General features: G+C 45.1%; 1 protein-coding gene across 4 annotated transcripts in view; it reads left to right on the forward strand.

Annotated features, from left to right (window-relative positions):
* Positions 1-576: 576 nt before the first annotated feature.
* Tmem131l (transmembrane 131 like) overlaps positions 577-20,654 on the forward strand; it is a 135,086-nt gene continuing 115,008 nt past the window's right edge. For all 4 annotated transcript variants that reach the window (XM_027392950.2, XM_027392951.2, XM_027392952.2 and 1 more), the window contains exons 1-3: positions 577-755; positions 1,343-1,413; positions 8,339-8,382. In XM_027392950.2, coding sequence (XP_027248751.1) covers positions 632-755; positions 1,343-1,413; positions 8,339-8,382 — 239 coding nt within the window. In that variant the 5' untranslated portion in view covers positions 577-631. The remainder of the gene's footprint in view (positions 756-1,342; positions 1,414-8,338; positions 8,383-20,654) is intronic.

Raw genomic sequence — 20,654 nt, forward strand, 5'->3', positions numbered from 1 at the left:
CATTACCGCCACGCGGCGCTGAGGTCAGCCTCTCGAGTGTTGGGAGAGCTTTTTATTCTAAATTACAGACCTCGCAGCCACCGGATATCCTCGCTGCATAACTGGCAGTAGCTATGCGGCTGCACTCGCGTTTCCTGACAACCACAGCATTATTTCCACTAATATCCTGTTCAAGGCCTCGCGCTGGGCTACGATTCATTCTCAGGACCCCCTCCCCCGGGGTTACTGTCCCCACCGCTACGCGGGTGTCACCAACAAAGAGAACCCCGCCGGAGAGTTCACAAGAACACCCTCTCCGTGTGGGCCGTGAGTCCCAGCCCCCAGAGTGGAGCGGCTGGGGGCCCTCGGGCACGTGCTGCGCGCCGCGAGCGTTCGCATTGTCCTCGTCCCTGCGCTCCCCGCCGCGTTCCATCCCCCTCCCCCTTCTATCCGCGCAGCACACACGCTCCGGAGCAAGCGGAGCGCGGGCGCTGAGCAGCAGTCCAACAGCTGCGGGGGCGGGACCACAGCGGGGGGCGGGGCTGGAGGCAGGGCGGGGCCAGGGCGCGGGGGCGGGCCCGGGGCGCGGCTAGGCGGCCCCGGCGCCAGCAGGCGAGAGAACGAGATCGCTGCGAGCGCGGCGAGCACCAGCATGGCGGGGCTCCGGCGCCCGCAGTCCGGCGCCTACCGCCGCACGGCCGCTGCCGTGAACCTTTTGCTGGGCGTCTTCCAGGTCCTGCTGTCCTGCTGCCGTCCGGGAGGGGCTCAGGGACAAGGTCAGCCCGTCGTCGGGGCTGGCTGTCCTCGCCGCCCCGCCCCCCCTTTCTTTTAGGGAACTGTTGAAATCTGTGAGGGATCGCGGAGGAAGGGAACCCGGGTGGCTGGGGAAGACGGGCTGCTGCAGTCCTGCGACCGCAGCATCCTCTCGGCGGCCCTAGGCCGGACCAGGAGCGGGCAGCGCGGGGCTTGGGGACCTCTAGCCGCGCGCGCCCCGGAGCCTTTGTGCGCGGGCCCCTGCGCCCCAGGCGCATCCCCCGCTTTGTGTGGCGCGCGGGTGCCTCGCCGCGCCCGGCTTCCTGCAGCTTTGTTCCCCCAGCCCGGTGGCCTGGGGATCGCCATGCCTCGTGAGGCCGCCTCGTCCCCTAGTCCGGACCAAGCCAGCGTGCCCTCACCTCCTCGACCCGGGGAGCGCCGGCTCGGCATTGTATTTGCATCCTCGGCTCACTCCTCGGGTGGCCTCCGCTGCGAGAGGAGAAGGAGACTTGTTTGGGGCAGGCGGGTGGCACGGGGGACGGGCGAGGAAACAGGAAGCGTTTCTTTTCCGTGCATTACAAACGCGGTGTGTTTTTTGGTGTCCGTGCAGCGATCGAGCCCATGCCGAACGTGGTGGAGCTGTGGCAGGCAGAAGAAGGGGAACTCCTGCTGCCCACTCAGGTGAGGAGGACCAGGTGACAGGGCGAGTGTAGGCGTGCGAGGGAGGAGAGGCCTGGAGGCAGCCGGCCTTCCCCTAGTGGCACCGGAGCGTTCAGGTCACTTTGCAAGGCAAATAAACGGTCGTGCCGAGCCTGAACACCTGGCAACGGTGGCCCTTCGGCCTCCTCCCGCGCCATGTGACAGGGTGTGAGTCAGGCCTGCCCCAAGTTCAGAAGGTGGGTGTCCAGGCCACCTCAGCAGGGTTGTGTGTCGCCCTCCCTTGCGCCTGACTAGTGGCGGATTACTTAGACTGCTAGTGGTCCAGGGTGGGCGGAGGACTTGGTTCTGGGTCTGCACTGCTGTCTCTAAGCAAGCGGGTGTGGTGTGGATGGCAAGTGGCTGGAGGGTTGAACACAATGGGAATATTGATTTCATAAATGTTAGTGAGTGGTGCTTGCCATTAGCCTAAGTAGCTTTGGGATGAAGAAGTGACTTCGAAGGAGTATGATCTTGGATTTTCTCCAAGTGTCTTTAATTCCTTAGAATACACCCACTTAAGAACCTGAATTTCAGGTTTTCTTCCCCCCCCCCCACACACGATGATATAATGATTACATGTGGAAAAATAATTGCTATCGTTTTATTGGGAATCTGTAGCATAGAGGGCTTCAGGCTGCAACGGATGTTGCAAAGCTTTTGTCTTAAATAGAATGTCTCAGTTATGCAAGAAATTCTCATTGACTTGCAGACGGCACCCATTCAAATGTAATTTTGATGACTGTTTTCATCAGCAGTGCAGTAGAGACCCAAAATGCATTTTTTTTGGGGGGGTGTTGAATGGTAAGAGAACATTAACTTGCATGTGGTGAATTTCAAAGTGTTTATTACTTCTCATGCTGGTGGCAGCATTAAAATCAGGGTGTTGAGCTGTAACTTCTGTAAGTCCCCAGGGTTACCTTTCTTCTCACATGAAGCCTTAACAGTACTGGCTTTGAGATATTTGAAATATGCATTTGACCAGGGCTAATGAATAACAGCTGACAGGCAGAGAGAGAGGTGATTTTCTTTTAGAAGACAATTTCCCATATCATTTCTGGAGGACAGCAGGCTGCAGGAGACCCACCTTTTGAGAAGTGTTGTGCGCCCCGCCCCAGCAAGTAGTCTTTCTCTCTAAAAGTGTATTACCAAGTGGATTCTTTTTTTTACCCTTGATTCTAAATAATTCATGCTTTGAAGGGGGGGAGGAAGCTCACCGCCACCACCAAAACAAAATCCAAAGTCGTCAAAATCATTCCTAACCTTAGCTGAGAACCACACTTAGCAATGGTGTGTTTACTTTAGTCATATTTGTAAATATCAGTTGCTTAACAGTGGCACCAGTGACCTTTGAGCCAGAGAATTCTTCATGGTGGGGGCCTTCCCTGTTTTCTGTAGTATGCTGAATATCATTTCTGGTCTTTACTCCTTGGATGCCAGTGACACTTTTCACTGCCACCTTTTCTTACTGTGGGTCTTCTTCTTCTTCTTCTTCTTCTTCTTCTTCTTCTTCTTCTTCTTCTTCTTCTTCTTCTTCCTCTTCCTCTTCCTCTTCCTCTTCCTTCCTTCCTTCCTTCCTTCTCTTAAAATAAGGCTTTGCAGTGTTGCCTCAGATTCCTCCACTCAAGCCATCCTGTTTCATCCCTCAGTTGGAGCTACAGGAGAATATGTCTTCTATCGGACCTGGCTCCAACCACCAGATTTACCAAATGAGATTGTCTCCCAGTATTCCTGGGAAGCAGGTTCTTCCCAGGTTACGATTCACAGATTTGCCTTTGCATTTTGGCTCAATTGAAGTCTCCTTGTCTTAACTGGGTAGTGACAGAAGCCAACCTAGACAGAAGATAAATTATAGACATTGTTTATCTCTGCCTTCCTGAAAGATATGGTCTTTGTGCCCAGGAATGGAAATATCAAGGCCTATGATGACATTACTTCATTTATAGGCTCAAAAAGTTATTTTATAAAATGTCCAGTTTCTGGCTTGAGTTTACTTTATTTGCATAGTGTAGTTTGTTCTAAAAATGGTTGAGGTTGAGAAGTTGTCATTCCAGAATATTCACCATAGGGAGAGACGTTGATAGCTAAGGTATTTTAACCAATGCTTTGGTGAAAGTGAAACTAGTATTCACAATAATTTTCTTCATATGTCATCTCTATATGTGTGCCCTTGAGATACTGTACTACTGTGCATATGCCTGGGCAGGGATGAGGGATTTGTGTGTGTGTGTCTTAGATACAGAGTGTTCTGGAAAAGGTCCTTTGGAAGAAATTCTTTCCAAGGAATTTAGAATTATTTTCAGAAGGTCCCCTTGTGTATGTCATAAGAGTCTGTGGAGAATATTTATAATAAGGTGTCATGTAAATTTTATACCTTCCTTTCAGGAAGACTAAAAAAATGTATTTGGAACCTAAAAGTTGTCTATGAGAGTTGAAGTCAAGATGTGCTCAAGGAACAATAGATCTGCCCAATATTGATTATTTATACAAAAGTGGTTTTGTTTCTTTTAACTTTTTCTAAGTGATTAAGAACTTGTTACTCGGCTGGGCGTTGGTGGCGCATGCCTTTAATCCCAGCACTCAGGAGGCAGAGGCAGGCGGATCTCTGTGAGTTCAAGGCCAGCCTGGTCTCCAGAGCGAGTGCCAGGATAGGTTCCAAAGCTACACAGAGAAACCCTGTCTCGAAAAACCCAAACAAAAAAAAACAAAAAAAAAAAAAAAAGAGAAAAAAACTTGTTACTCATTTGTTAATTGTTACAAGCTGCCAGATCCTCTTGTCTCTCTAGGTATGAATCCTACAGTTCACCCTTGTTGTTGTTGTTGTTGTTATTGTTGTTAGAGATTGAACCCAGAACCTTGCATGTGCTGAACACATGTTCTAGTCACTGGGCTATATATCTGGGCCCAACATACCTCTGTTATCAGCTTTCTCACCTGTGGAATGGGGGTATTTTTCATACTAATTTCAGAGGAGGAGTTCCTGAGGGTGACCTTTGAACTTAGTGATCCAGGTTGCTTGTCATCTTGGTGGTTTCTTAGCCAACTCATAAGCTCTGTCACTGGAAAACATAAATACTTTCCCTTGCTGAAGGGGATGTACCAGGGCAGATAACAGTATGATGGACTTTGTGGTTAAGCTGACATTGATGTCACGTGTGTGTGTGTGTGTGTGTGTGTGTGTGTGTGTGTGTCTGTGTCTGTGTGTGTGTGTGTCTGTGTCTGTGTGTGTGTGTGTGTGTGTCCCCGTCCCCGTCCCCGTCCCCGTCCCCGTCCTGAGGATGGGATCCAGAGCCTTGTGCTTGCTAGGCAAGTGGTAGCAATGAAATATCCCCCATCCCTATTTATATATTTTTGTTATATAGTCTCCTGTTAGGAAATTATTTGGTCTAGTCATACAAAAAATATTTATCAGGTATAATGAGAGGAACAAAAAAACCCATTTGGCTCTATTGTTAGAGTTACAGACCCCTCTCCCCCCATCTTCTGATTATATAGCACCTGAATCCAAAGTAGTGCTGGTACAGAAACCACACATCTTTTCATTAGCTGCTTAGTGGTAGCTTTGTGTGCCTAGTGATCCATGTGTATGTAGGGGGATGTTCCCTCAATCTGCTCTGGCCTTTGGGGCCCAACAGTCTGACTTTCTTTCTTTCTTCTGTGACTCCTTGGGATGCTCTCTAGACTGGCACTGGGCCTGCCGAGCCCAGTGTTGTCTGTAGTGTGAACCACAGATGTTGACTCCCACATGAGGGCACCTTGTGGCTGGGTCCTTTGTGAGTCTTGGATTTCACACTATTACCATCATCTCCTCTTTTCTGCATTTCTTGTCCTATTTTGCTTTTCTTTGCCTGTGTGTGCCATGTTGTCTTAACTTGGTTTCCATACATGAGTCTGGGCTGCTAAGGTTTGAGAGTTCTGCTGTGGCCACAATATTCCCTATGTAGTGGACATTCAATAGTCCCTCATGATGCTTTTGGAGGAGAGGCCATTGACATGTCTGGCCCCATTTTCTTGTTGATGAAGTTACTCCGTTCTGAAGATTACAGATGAAATGCCTAAGTGTTCATTGTCCTGTTGTTGTGAGAACCACATTTGGTGTTGACTTAGGCAGGTGTCCCAGTCTGCATGAAATCACTCCTGAATACCTGAGAGTAGAAATGGAGATGCTGGACCTAGCATGGGGCCTTGGTGGGATGGGTGGGCCAGCCCAGCACTGGCACAGCACTGTTGAACCTCTCTGATTTCGGGACAAAGAAGAAAATCTGGTCTTTAAAATTTTCATGTCTTGTTGATGTCCCCCTCTAAGTCTGAGAGTATGGACAATATAGAAATAGGAAGAAAGTGAAAACAGAAACAGTGCAGTGAACATCTGTTTGTTTGTTTTAATCTCAGGTACAGTATTATGTAATAGCATGTAACTCTGGTCAGTGAATTATTAACTAGTATTTGGAAATCTTTTTGTCATTGAGGTTTATTTTTGGCTTAATCTCCTTCTGTCAACATTGAAAAATAATAACAAACATGGGTTGAGAACTGCCAGCATCATTTAAGCACTTTGTGGTCTTCACTCATATTCATCCTATAGAGTGTGACATGCTATTGCCTGATTTTATAGCTGAAGACAGCTCTGAGTTACAGTGCAGCTAAGTAGTCACCTGCTGCAATAAGAAAGTAGCAAGAAAGCAAAAGAAAGAAAGTGCTGAGTGGCGGTGGCACACGCCTTTAATCCCAGGAGGCAGAGGCAGGCAGATCTCTGTGAGTTGGAGGCCAGCCTGGTCTACAGAGTGAGCTCCAGGACAGCCAAGGCCACACAGAGAAACACTGTCTTGAAAAACAAAAATAAAAACAAAATCCAAAATTAAAAGAAAGTAGCAGACAAGGATTTGAACCTAGGAAGTGTTTTGATCCAGAGCTTGAGCTCTTTTGACCGTGCTGTGTTTCAGTACCATCTGATCAGCACTATGGTGATGATAAAAGCGCCTGTGTTGGATGGAGGGAAATAACTTCAAGTTCTATTTTCATCTAGAGAAAGTTGCTTAGAAGTTTTCAAAAATCCTGAGAACTGCTAGAATCTAAGAGACAGCTGAGTTGTGCTAAGCCTGCTGGCTAAGCACTGTTTCAGGACATATGGTGGTTAAGTAAAACCAAAACACCTGCCCTTGTGGACCCTGCTGTTTACATAGAGGACAAGGATGATGAGAGACACAGAAGTTCTAAGCGATGCAGTGTGTTTGAAGGGCATATGTGTTGTATGCAAACAGGAAGGGGCCATGATGGGAATGTTAAGCCATCTATGTATGCCACTTTGAAAAGATACTTAAGTCAGGCCATGAAAGTAGCATGCAATTGAAGTATCCAGTTCAAGGGCCCTGGGGCACTAGATCTGGTAGGAATAAAGAGGATTTGATCTTGTTCTTTGAGAGCTTGGTTTTGTTGAGCAGATAAAGCTGGTAATGCCTGGAATAGCCTTCAAGTGCTGGGACTTAAGAACTGAGAGAAGAGGCCAGTGTCTCCCAGAGGAATCACTTAAGGCCTAAGGCCAGGAGGGGCCCAACCCTGGGTATTATTACACATGGTGGACAATGTAGTCCAGTTTCTACTCTGACATTTAAAATTACAACCAGAGCCTGCTGGTCTGAAAGGAGGGGATGGGTGTGTCAGGTCTTTGCTGGGCTGCACTGGGCAAGACCCTTCCTGAAAGAGCTTGGAGTATGTCTCATGAACACTGGGAGCCTTTGGAACACTTTCTGGTTTTTGATACATGGTCTCACTGTTAGTCCAGGCTGGCCTGGAAACTCTCCATCTTCTTGCCTCAGCCTTTGGGTCATCCTGAGCAGGGACACTGGAAGCTACGCATACTATGGGCAGCAAGGAGTGATGTGGAAGAAGATTGGTATTATGGGATGGAGGAGGGTCTGTCAGCATAGCAAAAAGCCCTGTATGTTATGGTAGGACAGGCCGGTGGACAGGACAGAGGAGATTGGCCAGATCTGGATTTCCTGTTGGCACAGAGGAAGGGGAGCAAGCAGTAAAGGGTCAAGCATTGTGATGGTGCCCTCAGCAGAAGGGGGGTGGGTGCTGGTTTTATACAAATCGAGCTTCTCTGTAGGCACTGCTTTCACTGAGGTATGTGTTCACCCGGGAGTGGAGCTCGAGACGGTCCATGTCCTGGCATTTGGAAAGAGGACCAAGTTGTAAGCAGTGTGCTAAGTCTGCAGAGTCACTGCTGTGACTGTTTGCTAGGCTTGGTGACTCGCAGAGCAACTTGCCTTGGAGGCTTGAGACTTGGCCCTGGAGAATGATGGGCTTTGGTGGGACATCTGCAGTGGGATTGAGTGAGAGAGAGAACATAAGATAGTAGCAGTCTTGCCCTCCCTTGTAGTTTCAGTTTGAGTTAACATGCTGAAGTTTTTTTTTTTTTTTTTTTTGCGGGGGGTGGGGGGTATTATTGTGTATATGTGGGTGCCTGATGCTTGTGGAGGCCAGAAGTTATAGGTGGTTATAAGCTGCCTGGTATAGGTCCTCTGGAAGAACAGTAATGGCTTTTAATATCATTAAACAAAAAGATTTTATTTATATTTGTGTCTGTCTGTCTGTCATTGAGTATGCACAGGTAAGGTATGTGTGGTACCCATAATGGCCAGAAAAGGTATTTGTTCCCTGGGAGGTAGAGTTACAAGTGTTTGTTGGTTGCCTGATATTGGTGTCGGGACCCAAACTTGGGTCCTCTGGAAGATGAGTAAACACTTTGAACCACTGATCCATCTCAAGAGCCCCCAGTGTAACGCTGTTATAAATCTCTGTTGACTGCTGTGCCAGTCACTTGTAGGCATTCGCTGTAGCCCATCCTCCCACTGCTGGGGAATGGGTTTCTTTGAGGTAGTTGCTAATGGATGTTCTTTTACTACAGGGTGACTCTGAAGAGGACATGGAGGAGCCTTCTCAAGAACAGAGGTAAGGAAAGTGGGGGCAGATTACTGCCTGCCAGGCATCTTTACCGTCTCTGAATGCCTCTGAAGTCTCCACGTGCCTCTGAATATGTTTTTAATGTTGTGTATAGTATACCTTTCTCTTTGACCTCGGGTAAGTCTACATTCTCTAGTAATTACTCTGATTTTGTTTTAAAGTGATACAGAAAACTGTTGGCAATAGTTCCTTGTTTACCACACCGTAGCCTAGCTTTTCCCATGGTGTATTTATGCCTTCCCTCTTGTTCAGAAACATCTGTTGAGGTCAGACTCTGTGCTTAGTGCTGAGTGTAACACACCAAGCAAGACCTTCATTGCCTTGTATTGTGTGTAGTATGTCAGTCAGTAATAAGAATGCTGAATTAGGTTCTTCTCCCTGCTGTTCTAGCATGTTCCCAGTTGTACAAACATTACAGCTTTAGGAACTTCTCTGTTCCCTAAGAAACACCTTAGTAGCCCATGCGTGCTCACAGATAGACCAGTCTGATTGTGGACTTCATGTTGCTGGTGGCAGGTATTGCAGTATTCTGCTGTGATTTCATTCCCAGCTTTGCTTCTAACCTTTTGTTTGTTTTGTTTGTTAGGATTTTTGGGATTGAGACTGTTCCTGATGTGTGAAGATCATATTATTGACATAGATGGAGGCTCCTGTTGGAGACCTTCTTTGTGTCGGTTTCTAGAAATGTAGATTCTGGGGTTCAAAAAAATTACCTCACTGACCATGTATGAACTATTCCTTGACTTATCTACTGCAGAATTGTCATTGTTCAGCTGATTTTAAAAACTTCCTCACACCAGTTCAATATCTTGTGACTTCAAAATAAACATTTGAACTGAGAGTGGTAGATTTGCCTATAGCCCTAGCACTTGGGAGGCAGAGGCAGGAAGATTGGGAGTTTAAGGTCATCCTTGGCAACAGTGTGAGTTTGAGGTGCTCCTGAGCTAGATAGGACCATGTCTTATGAAACCAAAGGCGAAGCTCAAATACATCAAGACTTGCTTTAGAATAGATAAAGATTTACAAGAAAATTACAGAGGTCTAAAGTCAGGTCTGGTAATTGTCTCCCAGGTTACCCTGTTGTCATGTTAACATCTTCTAATACTCTGGTACTTTTATTGCTGTGAAGCCAATGCTGGTGTCTTACTGTGAACCAAGTCTTGTTGTTTATTTGGATGTCATTAGTGTTTTCCTAATACTCTTTTCGGCTGAGTCATCAGTGGAGTTCAGCTTCTTCTTTGCAGATTGTCTGCATTCTTCTCTGTGGGGGGTTTAGCTATTCTGTTATTCAGCCACTTACATCAATGTGATTGCACGGATATTTATACCTTTATTTTAATCCTATGTATCTTTTAAAGGCAAAATTTCAAAGTTCCTCACCTGTGAAGGAGCACCTCTGCTTTTGAATATGGTCATGGGCTGCTCGGCTGTAGGTCCCAGGATCCCATATGAAGTTTTAGTTGCCATGTCTCCTTGGGCATAGTTGGTTCTCAACTTGTCAGTTTCCTCAGTTTTGATGGCCTTTTGAGGAGGTCAGGTATTTTGTATAATGTTCTTGAATTTCCACTTGTCTGATAATTTTTCTTGTGGTTGAATGGGCTGGGCATGGGGGAGGAAGGCCTCAAAGACAGGTTGCTTTGCCATCTTGTCATATCAAGGAAGGGTATATGCTCACATCACTTTCTCCTTTGATTCTAAACCCTTTTTTTTCTTTTTTCTTTCTTTTTTTTTGTGATGATGTTTCTTTGTAGCTCTGGCTAGCCTAGAACTTACTTTATAAACTAGGCTGGCCTTGAACTCACAGAAATCCTCTGCCTCCTGAGTGCTGAGGTTAAAGGCATGCACCACCACTGACTTGGGTCACCACGTCACTGTTGTGTCTGTCAGGTCTCCCTGCCAAACTTGTCTTACCACCTCTTTTCACACCATATTTTTTGGAGGCATTTATTGCATAGAATTAAGCTACATCAACACAGGTTGTTAGCATTTTCTGTGTAGATTGTTCCCTCTCACTTATTTATTTAGTAATTTATGTGAGTATGCTCTGGGTACAGCCCAGCACCAGGTTTTCCTTTTATTTTAATACCATCCATATTTAATCTTAATTATGAAGTCATTTTTATACCTTTTAATAACTTTTATAATTTTAAGAACGACACCATAGTGCTAACATTTAATGACAGTCTTGAAGTCAATGGAGCTGCCATTATCATTCAATAAAACCATATGTTTCTATCAAGATATCCTAGAGCAGCTACTACTCTAACAACTTGACACTAGAGAACTAAACTTGACCATAAAACAGTCTGCTTTTTTGAGAAAGCATGCTTGGTACTGCCATGTATCACTAGATGTTTGGTAAAAACATCAGTGCCTTATCGCCAAGGTTGCCTGAGGCAGGGCCTGACCAGGACCATTGCTAATTCTGGGCACGAGGCCTCTAGAGTGCCTTGCCTGTTACCTCACACTCCAGTTGAGGAAGCTGTCGGTGTAATTGGCCTTGGTGAAGATTTTTGTTTGTGTTATCTTGACTTCATGTGGATGCTCTGTAATTGTGTTTGGTTGTAGGCCAGGAAAGCACTATTTGAAGACTTTCTTCCTTCTCGCCTCCCCATCCCTCCTTTCCTCCTGGGTGTTCTCAGATATCAGCAGCAATCTGATATCTGCTTCTTTGCTGAGAAAGAAAGATTGCTCTGGGAGATTCATGATGAGAGTAAGCAAGCCAGAGTGGCTGCAGCTCTTACTGAGGAAATGCACTCTGGAAAGCGGGGCCAGCTCCTGCAGTACACATCTCTTGGATAACCCTTCTTGGAGCACAATAGTATCTGATAGGATAGGAAACGTTTAAGAATTGCAAAGGAATGAATAATGTTATTTTAGCTTTAAAAATGATTGTAGAAATCACAAACACTGCTTGGCTAGGTACAGTGTCTGGGGAATGCTTTTTGTTAGTGTTCATTTGTACCATGCTGAGGATACTTTGCATACTATAGGCCACTGTTCTACCACTGGGTGTATCCCAGTCCCTTTTGAATTTCAGGATTTTTTAAGGGGGTGCTTGTTCAGGGTTTCTTTGTATAGCCCTGTCTTGGAACTTTCTCTGTAGTCCAAGCTGTAGACTCACAGAGATCTGCCTACCTCTGCCTCTGGATTGCACCACTACCTCCAGGCTCAGAATGTTTTATCTGCTTAGGAACAGCAGCAAAAACAGTTTAAGGTCAGTCAGTTAAAGGTGGATCCTGAGAGTCAGGCCCTCAGCTGAGAGGTACGCTTGTTGACAGAAGCAACTGATCTTGGGGGAAGTTTCCTTTGAACCTGGAGGAGATCCCTCAGTGCCAAGCCCTGCCAGGAAGGGAGCTGCTTCTCACTACTTGGTGCTCACCTTCAGAAAATTGAAAAAAATCTCAGTGCCTGATAGTGCCTGACTTGATATTTGGGTTCCATTGTGGACATCCCTTTTATTCTGCTCTGACATTTCCTTAGGTCACCTCCTCTGCCCTTTTGTATTTCTTCTCTATGAAAGAAGATTTCCAATCTCTCTCTCCCCTCTCCCTTCTGTCTCTGCTCCTATCCACCTTGTGTATGTTAATTGCTTACTTTGTCACCAAGTCCCAGCCATTTAACCTTTGTCTATTCTGTTGGAGATTATATATATATATAATGGATTATATATATATATATAGAGAGAGGTATTATATATAATCTATGTACTGTATGTAGTATGGCAAATATATTGTACCTTCTACCCTGAAGTCTTGCCTAGTGTCCACCTATACATTTCTACTGTCCTAGATGCTTCACAGCTAATGTGTCCTGAACTGAGCTCCTGAGTTTTTCCTTGGGCTCTTCTTCAGCTTCAGGCCCTGGGTGAAAAGAGCAAGCACCCTGAGCTAATTCTAATGTCAGCATGCTGTAACAGCAAGGTACAGGGTGGAGGGAGGGTTCGTTACTCCTCTCATACCCTCTCAGGACCAGGAGTCTTGGATGTGCAGCTCGTCTTCAGAGTCATCTACCTCTATCCAGCCAAGTCTTCATATTCCCATTCCAGTGATGTGCTGGATCCTTCCTCTTGAGATCAGCCTATTTTGGGCCACATTACTGCTGGATAGAGTCTGGACTCCCAAGTGTGGGACAGGCACAGAAGGTAGTTTTGCGATCGAGGGTCTTGTCCACTTTTCAGTCTTCCTCCAGAATCTCATTTCCCTTCAGTCATATGGCTGTGTGTCCCCTCTGCCCCTCCTTCCTCCTTCCTTCACCCTGGCTACCTGCCTGAACCTTGCTGACATCAGTATTAGTACAGTATTGCTTGGTCCTTTGTGGAAATTACCTTTAGTGGTACCCAAGGTCCAACTTGATACTCTTCCATTGATTCTCCAGGTCCAGACTCAGCAACTGACACACTGGACGTTGTGCTGAGAGATCATGTTTTTGAATACCAGCCTTTTTGATTCAGTTCTATGTTCTCCATAACCAAGCCTGTAGTCAGTCATTGCTGTAAAGGCACTGCACTTGTGTCAGTGTTAGAAGCTGTGGCTTTACATTGAGCTCCTGTAGTTGTCACATGTTTCAAGAGATTGTGATCACGGCTGTCTGTGTCAATACACAGTGCCTTGGCGCCTCATGCAGGTCTGGGGCACAGGGGAGGGTGCAAGATGAATGAATTCAGTCGTGGTCTTCATAGCTTTAACATCATAAGAGCATTGTCTTTGACTGGAATCAGTCTTGTCATTTCCGTTTTCTTCATACAGTACAGGCTTTTTAACAGGGTTCATGTTATGTATTAAAATTGTTCTCTAACCACAAAAAGCTTTCAAAATATTTTTTTTTAATTTATGTTGTGATGATTTTAGCAATGCTGTAGTCATTTGTATATCTATTTAGCTTTAATTGAAATAAATTAGAAAAATAATATACTGGAACTAGCAGGCTTTGAGTTGATGTTTTTTGGCTTTTTAAATATATCTTTACAGACTTGCAGTGGCTAGTTTTGTATGCACTTGTGTGTTTACATTGAGTATTTGATCCTTCACTAGTGCCAAATTAAATCATTTTTTAATCCTTCAAGAACTGTTAAGTATTAGTCCATAATAAAAAATAGGCAAGCCGCCGGGTAGTGGAGGTGCACTCCTTTAATCCCAGCACTTGGGAGGCAGAGGCAGGAGGATCTCAGTGAGTTTGAAGCCAGCCTGGTCTAGAGAGTGAGTTTCAGGACAGCCAGAGCTACACAGAAATCCTGCCTTGAAAAATCAGAGAGAGAGAGAGAGGAGGGGGGAGGGAGAGAGAAGAAAAAAAATAGGCAAGCCACTTCATTAATGTCAGTGACCCCTGGAATGAGCAAGTGGGCTTGCAGCATGAGAGGTTGTGCTTGTGTGAATGTGGTGATAGTCTGGGCCCAGGAGGAGTCATACTGTTCCTTCCTCCAAGTGGGGTTGCCTTTAGAGCAGTGACTTATCTCAAGATTAAAGAGCATTCCACTTGCACCTACCTCTGTGGCCTGCTGATTACAGGACAGTGTTCAGCTGCAAAATCACTTCATGAAGCCCATTTAGTAGATAGGTATTCTGCAGAGAGAGCCAGGCAGAGGCCCAGCCCAGGAAGACATGCCCATGGAATTGAAGCACACATAGCAAAGACTCTGAGAAGTGAATCTGAGGCAATCTGTGAATCTGATTGGCTGCTCTTATGTGGTAGGCATTGTGATTTGAATTGCTCTACGTCATGTTAAAGTGAGCCCATGAGAAATGGAGGCCCTAATTGTAGAGGTGTTCTGACAGTAGAGCAGCAGTATTGGTTAATTCTGCGATGGTGTTCTAGGCTTCTTGTTACTTAAGATAGCAGCATAGCTTGGGATTTCAATGCTTAAAATAATTTCCCAAGGCAGTGTTCTCTGTCTAGGAACACCAGCATTAGGAATATGGGGTCTTCTGGGAGCTTGTTACCTTTTTCAATGAATTGTCAACGAAATTATTAGTTTGCTGTTGGGTTTTGCACATATGAAATCTGACCCTAGAGTAATAGTGCCTCCAGCCCCCCCCCCAAACATACACACCATAGGAAAAGAATGTTGCCACAAGTAATTGCTGTGGTAGTCTAGACAGTATTTCACAGATGCTGTGGTTAAGAGCTCTGCTGCTCTTCCAGAGGACCTGGATTTGATTCTCAGCACACATATGGTAGCTTATAATCATCTTTAAGTCCTGTTATGTGGATCTCAGGCCCTCTTGCTTCTGCAGGTACCAGGTACTCACATGTGCACAGACATATACAGACAAATCACCATACACATTCAATTAAGAAAAAATTATTGAGAATTTTCAATTATTTAAAGATTACTCCTATTCTCCAGAAGGTGACCTTATCTACCTCTTAGTGTTTACTTCTCTAAGGTAAACCTTCTTCAGCTTGAGAAACAGGTTATAGAGAGCCATTCCTACCCCCCATCCCCATCTCTGTATTTTGTTCAGAGAATGGCTCTGAGTGACATACCACTGCCAGGCTCTTCTCCTACAGGGAGCAAATCTGTCCCTGTGAGACACTCTGATATGCCCACCATTGCATTTGCAGGTGGTTGGCAGAGTGTAGCTTTAGTAAAAGCTCAACCATCGTGTGTTGTCTCCAAATAGACAGATGTAGTATGCATAGTGGATAACTCATGTTGTTCCTCTTACACCATCGACTTAACTTTGAAATTCCGTTTGCATTGCCGTCTAAACAGAGCCATCAGGTGACACTAAGATATTTCCAATAGGAATTTTTGGTGAAGTCTCCTGGGCTCATGATTAATTTTTTTTTAAATCAGGCTAAGCTAAATCCAATTAATCCATTAAAATTAGATTTAAGTAATTGCTGTGGTATTTATTGTGCCTTGTGGTTTAGAGATTATTCTGAGATGTGTTATCCTTAGATAGCCAGGTGGATATGTGGTAATACTCTTATTTTATAGATGAGGAAAGATGATCACAATGGTAAAATAAAGTTACAGATCTTTAAAAGCACAGAAAAGATGTATTACGTAAGTGTCCTCTTTCTGTGTGTACTTGTCCACTGTGTTGAATGCAAAGGAAAATAGGTTGGAAACCATCTTCCCACTTGGATATAATGACAGTATGCTTCTGTGGGATGAAACCATGTCCACGATTGAGTGGTGAAAGCCGTTCAGTTCTTTGTTGCTTATAGTTCCTAGCAAAACCCCTGGAAAATATGAGCCTGGCTCTTCAGATAGTCTCAGAGTTGGATCTTTTACCATGTGCTGGATCAGAACTTTAATTTTTACACTCCTGCTAAATTTTAATCCTTCATGAACATCTTGGTATGACCTTTTGAAACAATCTGGAAAACTTAAACATGGTATCGTAGTACACTAGGACTTTGTAAACCACATGCCACGGTGATGTGTGCGGATGATCTGTCCTGTTGGCTTGCTTTGCTTTGTGATTATTTTCGACAGCAAGGAAAGAAAACCCTGACTCAGCCAGCTCCAACAATGAAGCAAACATTATGTCCCCTAACCAGAAGCCAGGGGCAGGGTGATTCTGGGGTTGATTGGCTCAACAGGTTTCTTTTTACCTGCTTGTTTTGCTGTGCTCAGTGCGCTTGTATTTGCAGATCTGCAGACCTCTTCCAGAAGGGCAGGTTAAAATAATCCCCATCTGGTGCCTCTTTCTCAGTAGCACCCTTAAGCACCCCTTCTTGAATCTCCCAGGTCACACATGGATCTGTGCCTGTCATGACCCCTTACTGGCCTAGGGAGTGAGGATACTTTGTGATGAACCTCAAAGCAGGGTTTGTGAGGAAACTGTGTGATTAACCTCAAAGCAGGGTTTAGTCACAAGGGAGTTGTGGTCATTGACTACAACCAGGGCTTTGCCCAAGTGGGAGCAGGGGCCTGGACAGTGGGAAGCCAGCATCGAGTACCTGGGGCCAAGTATGGAGTGAGCCACCCAAGGCAGTGCTTCTCTAGGGTAGTCCTTCCTGCAGACTCAGCATCACCTGGGAACTTGTTAGACAGCTGGGTTCTCAGACCCCACCCAAGTCTACTGAGTCAGAAGCTCCAGGGGAGAGGCCCAGCCGTCTGCTTTAAGGAGCCCTCTGGGTGATTCTGATGCAGGCTCCAGCTTGAGAGTGTTGGTCCAGGGTGAGACATCTAAGGGATCACATTTCAAAATTACTTTTGTTGATGATTAAATAATGAGAGGCAGGAGTAATCTTGCAGGGTCAAACATTAGGTAGAAATTGGGAGGTGAAAGTTGTTATTCAGTCATTTCTGTCATCACTGGCCCAGAGTTTTTTTGCAGACTAAGCATGCAAACATATTCTCTTCATATGGTATCCAGTTGTGCTAGTGTGAGACTGTGTCCAGCATGCCTTGGCACACCGTGAACAGGTGGGTTAGGTTATGGCATGGTAGCTTCCAGCAGAGAACTGAGGACCTTTCTCAAGTCATTTATTATAAAGGACGTGTGTATGGCAGAAAACATAGGCCCAATAACAAAAAAGGCTCAGTTATTGGGTGGGAGTGGCTCCTCATAGTACAGAGCAATGTGTATGCTCTGGCTGTCTGCTTATGACATGTGGCAAGGTTAAGGCTGGGTGTATGAGAGGGGATGGAGCCGGCAGAATGTTGGGGTGTAAAAGGATATTAATTAGGTAAAAGTTGGAAGTGTTCTAAGAACTCTGAGAAACTGGGGTGCGCCCAATCAATATAGGAACCATTCGAACTAAAGGGGACTTCTGTATTCCCTCATCTGCATCTCTCTCCTCCCCCAGCCCCACCCAATGACTCAGGGTGTCAGGAACTTGGATGGTACCGGGCAGGCTGGGGCCCAGAGGAGGCAGCTGGGAGCTATAGAGAAGCAATAAAATTGGGACAAGGCTTGTCATGTGTAGTTATGTGGGAGAGGGGACTCCCCAACTCAGCCGTAGACTGGGGATTCCCTGAGGTCCTTCTGTGGTACTGTGGGAACATTTGCCAGTTGAGGGGGTGGGTAGAGTGGGAGAAGAAGAAGGGAAGCAAGTTCCAGTGTGGTGTGTTAGTTTTCTAGGATTGATGTAACAAAGAATCACAAACTGGTACTTGATGCAATAGAAATGAATTCTATCCAGGTCTGGAGATCAGAGTCTTGGTCTGGGTGCTGACAGGGCCCGTTCCCATTGAGACATGCAGGGGCCCTTCTTTGCATCAGCTGGCTGGCAGCTGTTGCTATTCTTTGGCTTGGCACTCTCTGCCTTTGTCCCTGTGTGTCTCTTGTTTTGGCAGGATGACCATGCAATTTAACTCGCAGGCAGCTGTAACTTATGGGACTTTGTGAGTAGCCCCCTCACCTTCTCTTCTGCCCCCCTCCCCCAACTCTGGGCTCACAGGAAACAATTGTTTGCTTCTGGATGGTGTTGTACACCTCCATGTCAGCTGCACGGGCATTCCTGGGGATCGTGGCCAACTTGAGGACTGGCGGAAGTGAATGGATCTTCTTTCTAAATTATTTCTTTGTGTATTTGTAGGTGTCCATGCAAAGAACATGACAACACACTGTGAGCTCTGAGAAGCTCTGTGTGTGTGCTCACTATGAGAAAGTAAATGGGAAGATTTAGGAATATGTAGGTAAAGAGCACAGTAGGCAAATCAGTGACCCTAAACCATGCACCTTTGATTAGAATTCAGAAAGCATGACCACAGAAGAGGCTGTGGGTTGTGTATGCTGAGGTGTCAGGGCCAAGATCTTCAGCCCATGTTGTTAGCTGCCCAGCTAGCAGGACCATGCTGGTGACTCCTGAGGACCATTCCTGGGGTTGGCAGAAGATCCTTTTGTTGTTTTCTGGAAATGTTTGATTGCTAGAGGTGAGTCTCCCTGTTTTCATGCATTTTAATGACAATTACTCAAGGGGGTTATGGTGCTGTCCAAGGGATAGCTGTATTAACAGTTTTAATACTTAGTCTGGAAGTCTGTTTTCTGGTGGATAAGTGCCATGTCCAAATTGCCTGTTAGTTGGACTTTCATGTAACTTAATTAGCAGCTTTGTGTTTGGGGAGAAGCTGATCTGTGATCCTGAAATTGGTTCCGGGTGAGGTAGTGTAATTCCTGGGTAATTAGGTGCCTTCACAGCACCTACTCTAGTCATTAGAGGCAGAACTCTGAGAGATGGAGAAAGCACTTGGTCTCTTGTCCTTAATCTTTTAATCCATTTAACCTGGGTTGTAAAATGAGGCTTCATTTTAATTAGAAAGTATATTTAGGTGGCTTGGAAGGGGTTTCATTAATTCACCACATTTGGGTTCTAGTTAGTGGGGAGCCTATTCCTAATTGCCTGCTTAGGTGCAGTTGAAGCTATCCTAGGGTATGGATGCTTAGAGCCCAAGTTACTTTGAGTCTTATTGCCAACCAAAATTCTAGGTTAAGAAATACCCAGGCAGAAGCACCACAAAGTGAGTTAAGTTCATGGATGTGACCTGGATCTCGTCTTTGTAGAATTAAGAACTATGATGCCAGCTTGTGGATTAGGGCTGTGGCTGATTGAGTGTCAGTAGCTTGGACTCTTGAGAGTTTAAGGCCTGCCTCACTTAAATACTATTTACATTTTCTTTTTATTTCCTCTTTGGAACTGGGAATCAAAGGGGAGACTGGACAAGGAAAAAGATAAAGACTCAGCATCTGTGACAGTCGATATATTAGCCGAATGCAGGAAGTAGGACCAGGGAGCTGGTAGAGAGGAGAAAAGCCATGTGGAGACCTTTGGGTTTCAGGGGCTTTTTGCACATGCATGCCCTTTAGGGATTATGACCAGATAGGTGGTGCCTGGTGTTAGTCCATCGAAGAGAAATCCCTGGTCTTTTACATTGCTGTTTTCTCACTGATTTATATAATTGTTTTTGCCTCTCTAATTATACATGTGGTCAGTAAAAATAACTTTTATTTATGTAAACATGTTTTTAGATAGTTTGAAATGTGTTGTCATATTAGTCATGTCATTCTAGCTTGTGCATTTATTTTTAACATTATTGTATAATGAAAACCTTCAGCACACTTAATGTAGTCTCTGTTAATTTTTAGTGGTAGCTTTGTAGAGTATGATTTTATTTCATTATTTTTTGATGTTGAGGATTGAACTTGTGTTTACTAATAAACACCGCTGTTTGCTGAGCTATAGTTCCAACCCGGCTATTATTATCATTTTTTTTTATTTTCTTTAGGTTTTAGTAAATAGACTTTTAGTAACAAAAAGTGACATAGACTATGTTCCTTTTCTAGCCTGCTTTGGAGGTTTTTAAAAAGAGGTATAATGACAATAGTAATAAAATCGTAGCACTTACCGAGCATTGTGTTTTAGGTTCTGTGCAAAACAGTGCATATAGCATTGGCGGGTCTTTTTCTTGTAGATATTTTGGAGAAGGTTAGTGTGTGATCTTTGTGGCAGGATTTTAGCATGTATCATTTCCTTTGGAAACAGGGGATTATTCTGCTGGAGTAGGAGACCTTAGCATACTTCTTATTGGGAGGCGTGAGCCCTCAGCTCAATAATGCTACAGCCTTGGTATGGGGATTCTAGCCAAGCTGAGCACATGTCTTCCCAGAGGCGTCTTATCCATACTTGTGCAAAGGCCTCATGAGAAAAAAATGGGCTGAATCTATTCCCTTTCCACATTTTGAAATTGTATTTAGTTTATATTTTGTATTTCCTGTGGGAAAAAAATAGCCTACATGGGCATTGAACACACTATGTAGTTGACGATGATCCAGAACTTCTGATCCCCCTGCCTCTACCTCTGCAGTGCTGGGATTACAGGCATGGGTTACCTAAAAGTTTACACCTGCTCCTAGCATCCTGGTTCTTCTGTGTTCCTTCTCATGTGGCTCTCACAGCCTCAGAAAGCAGATGGCTCAGTGAGTAAAAAAATGCTTGCCTTGTGCATTATTCTGTTGCTGTGATAAAATACTGTAAAAAAATCACAGAAAGGAGTTTATTTTGGTTCCAGAGAGAGAGGCCATAATGATAGGAGTAGCATGTCAGCAGGTGGCTGGAGCAAGGAAGCTGGCAGATGGCATCACTGCACACAGGAGGAAGAGAGAGCAGGAAGTAGGGTGGCCCTATCAAAGGCACATCCCCAAGACTTAAGTTGTACAGCAACAGTGCATCTCCTAAAGGTTCTGTAGCCTCTCCAAACAGCACCACCAACTGGGGACCAAGATTTCAAATACATAAGCCAATAGGATGTTCTTCATTCAAACATGAATACTCTTCAAGTCCAACCACTTGACTTCCATCCC

Source organism: Cricetulus griseus (genome assembly GCF_003668045.3).
Source record: "Cricetulus griseus strain 17A/GY chromosome 1 unlocalized genomic scaffold, alternate assembly CriGri-PICRH-1.0 chr1_0, whole genome shotgun sequence".
In the NCBI taxonomy this organism is placed as follows: domain Eukaryota; kingdom Metazoa; phylum Chordata; class Mammalia; order Rodentia; family Cricetidae; genus Cricetulus; species Cricetulus griseus.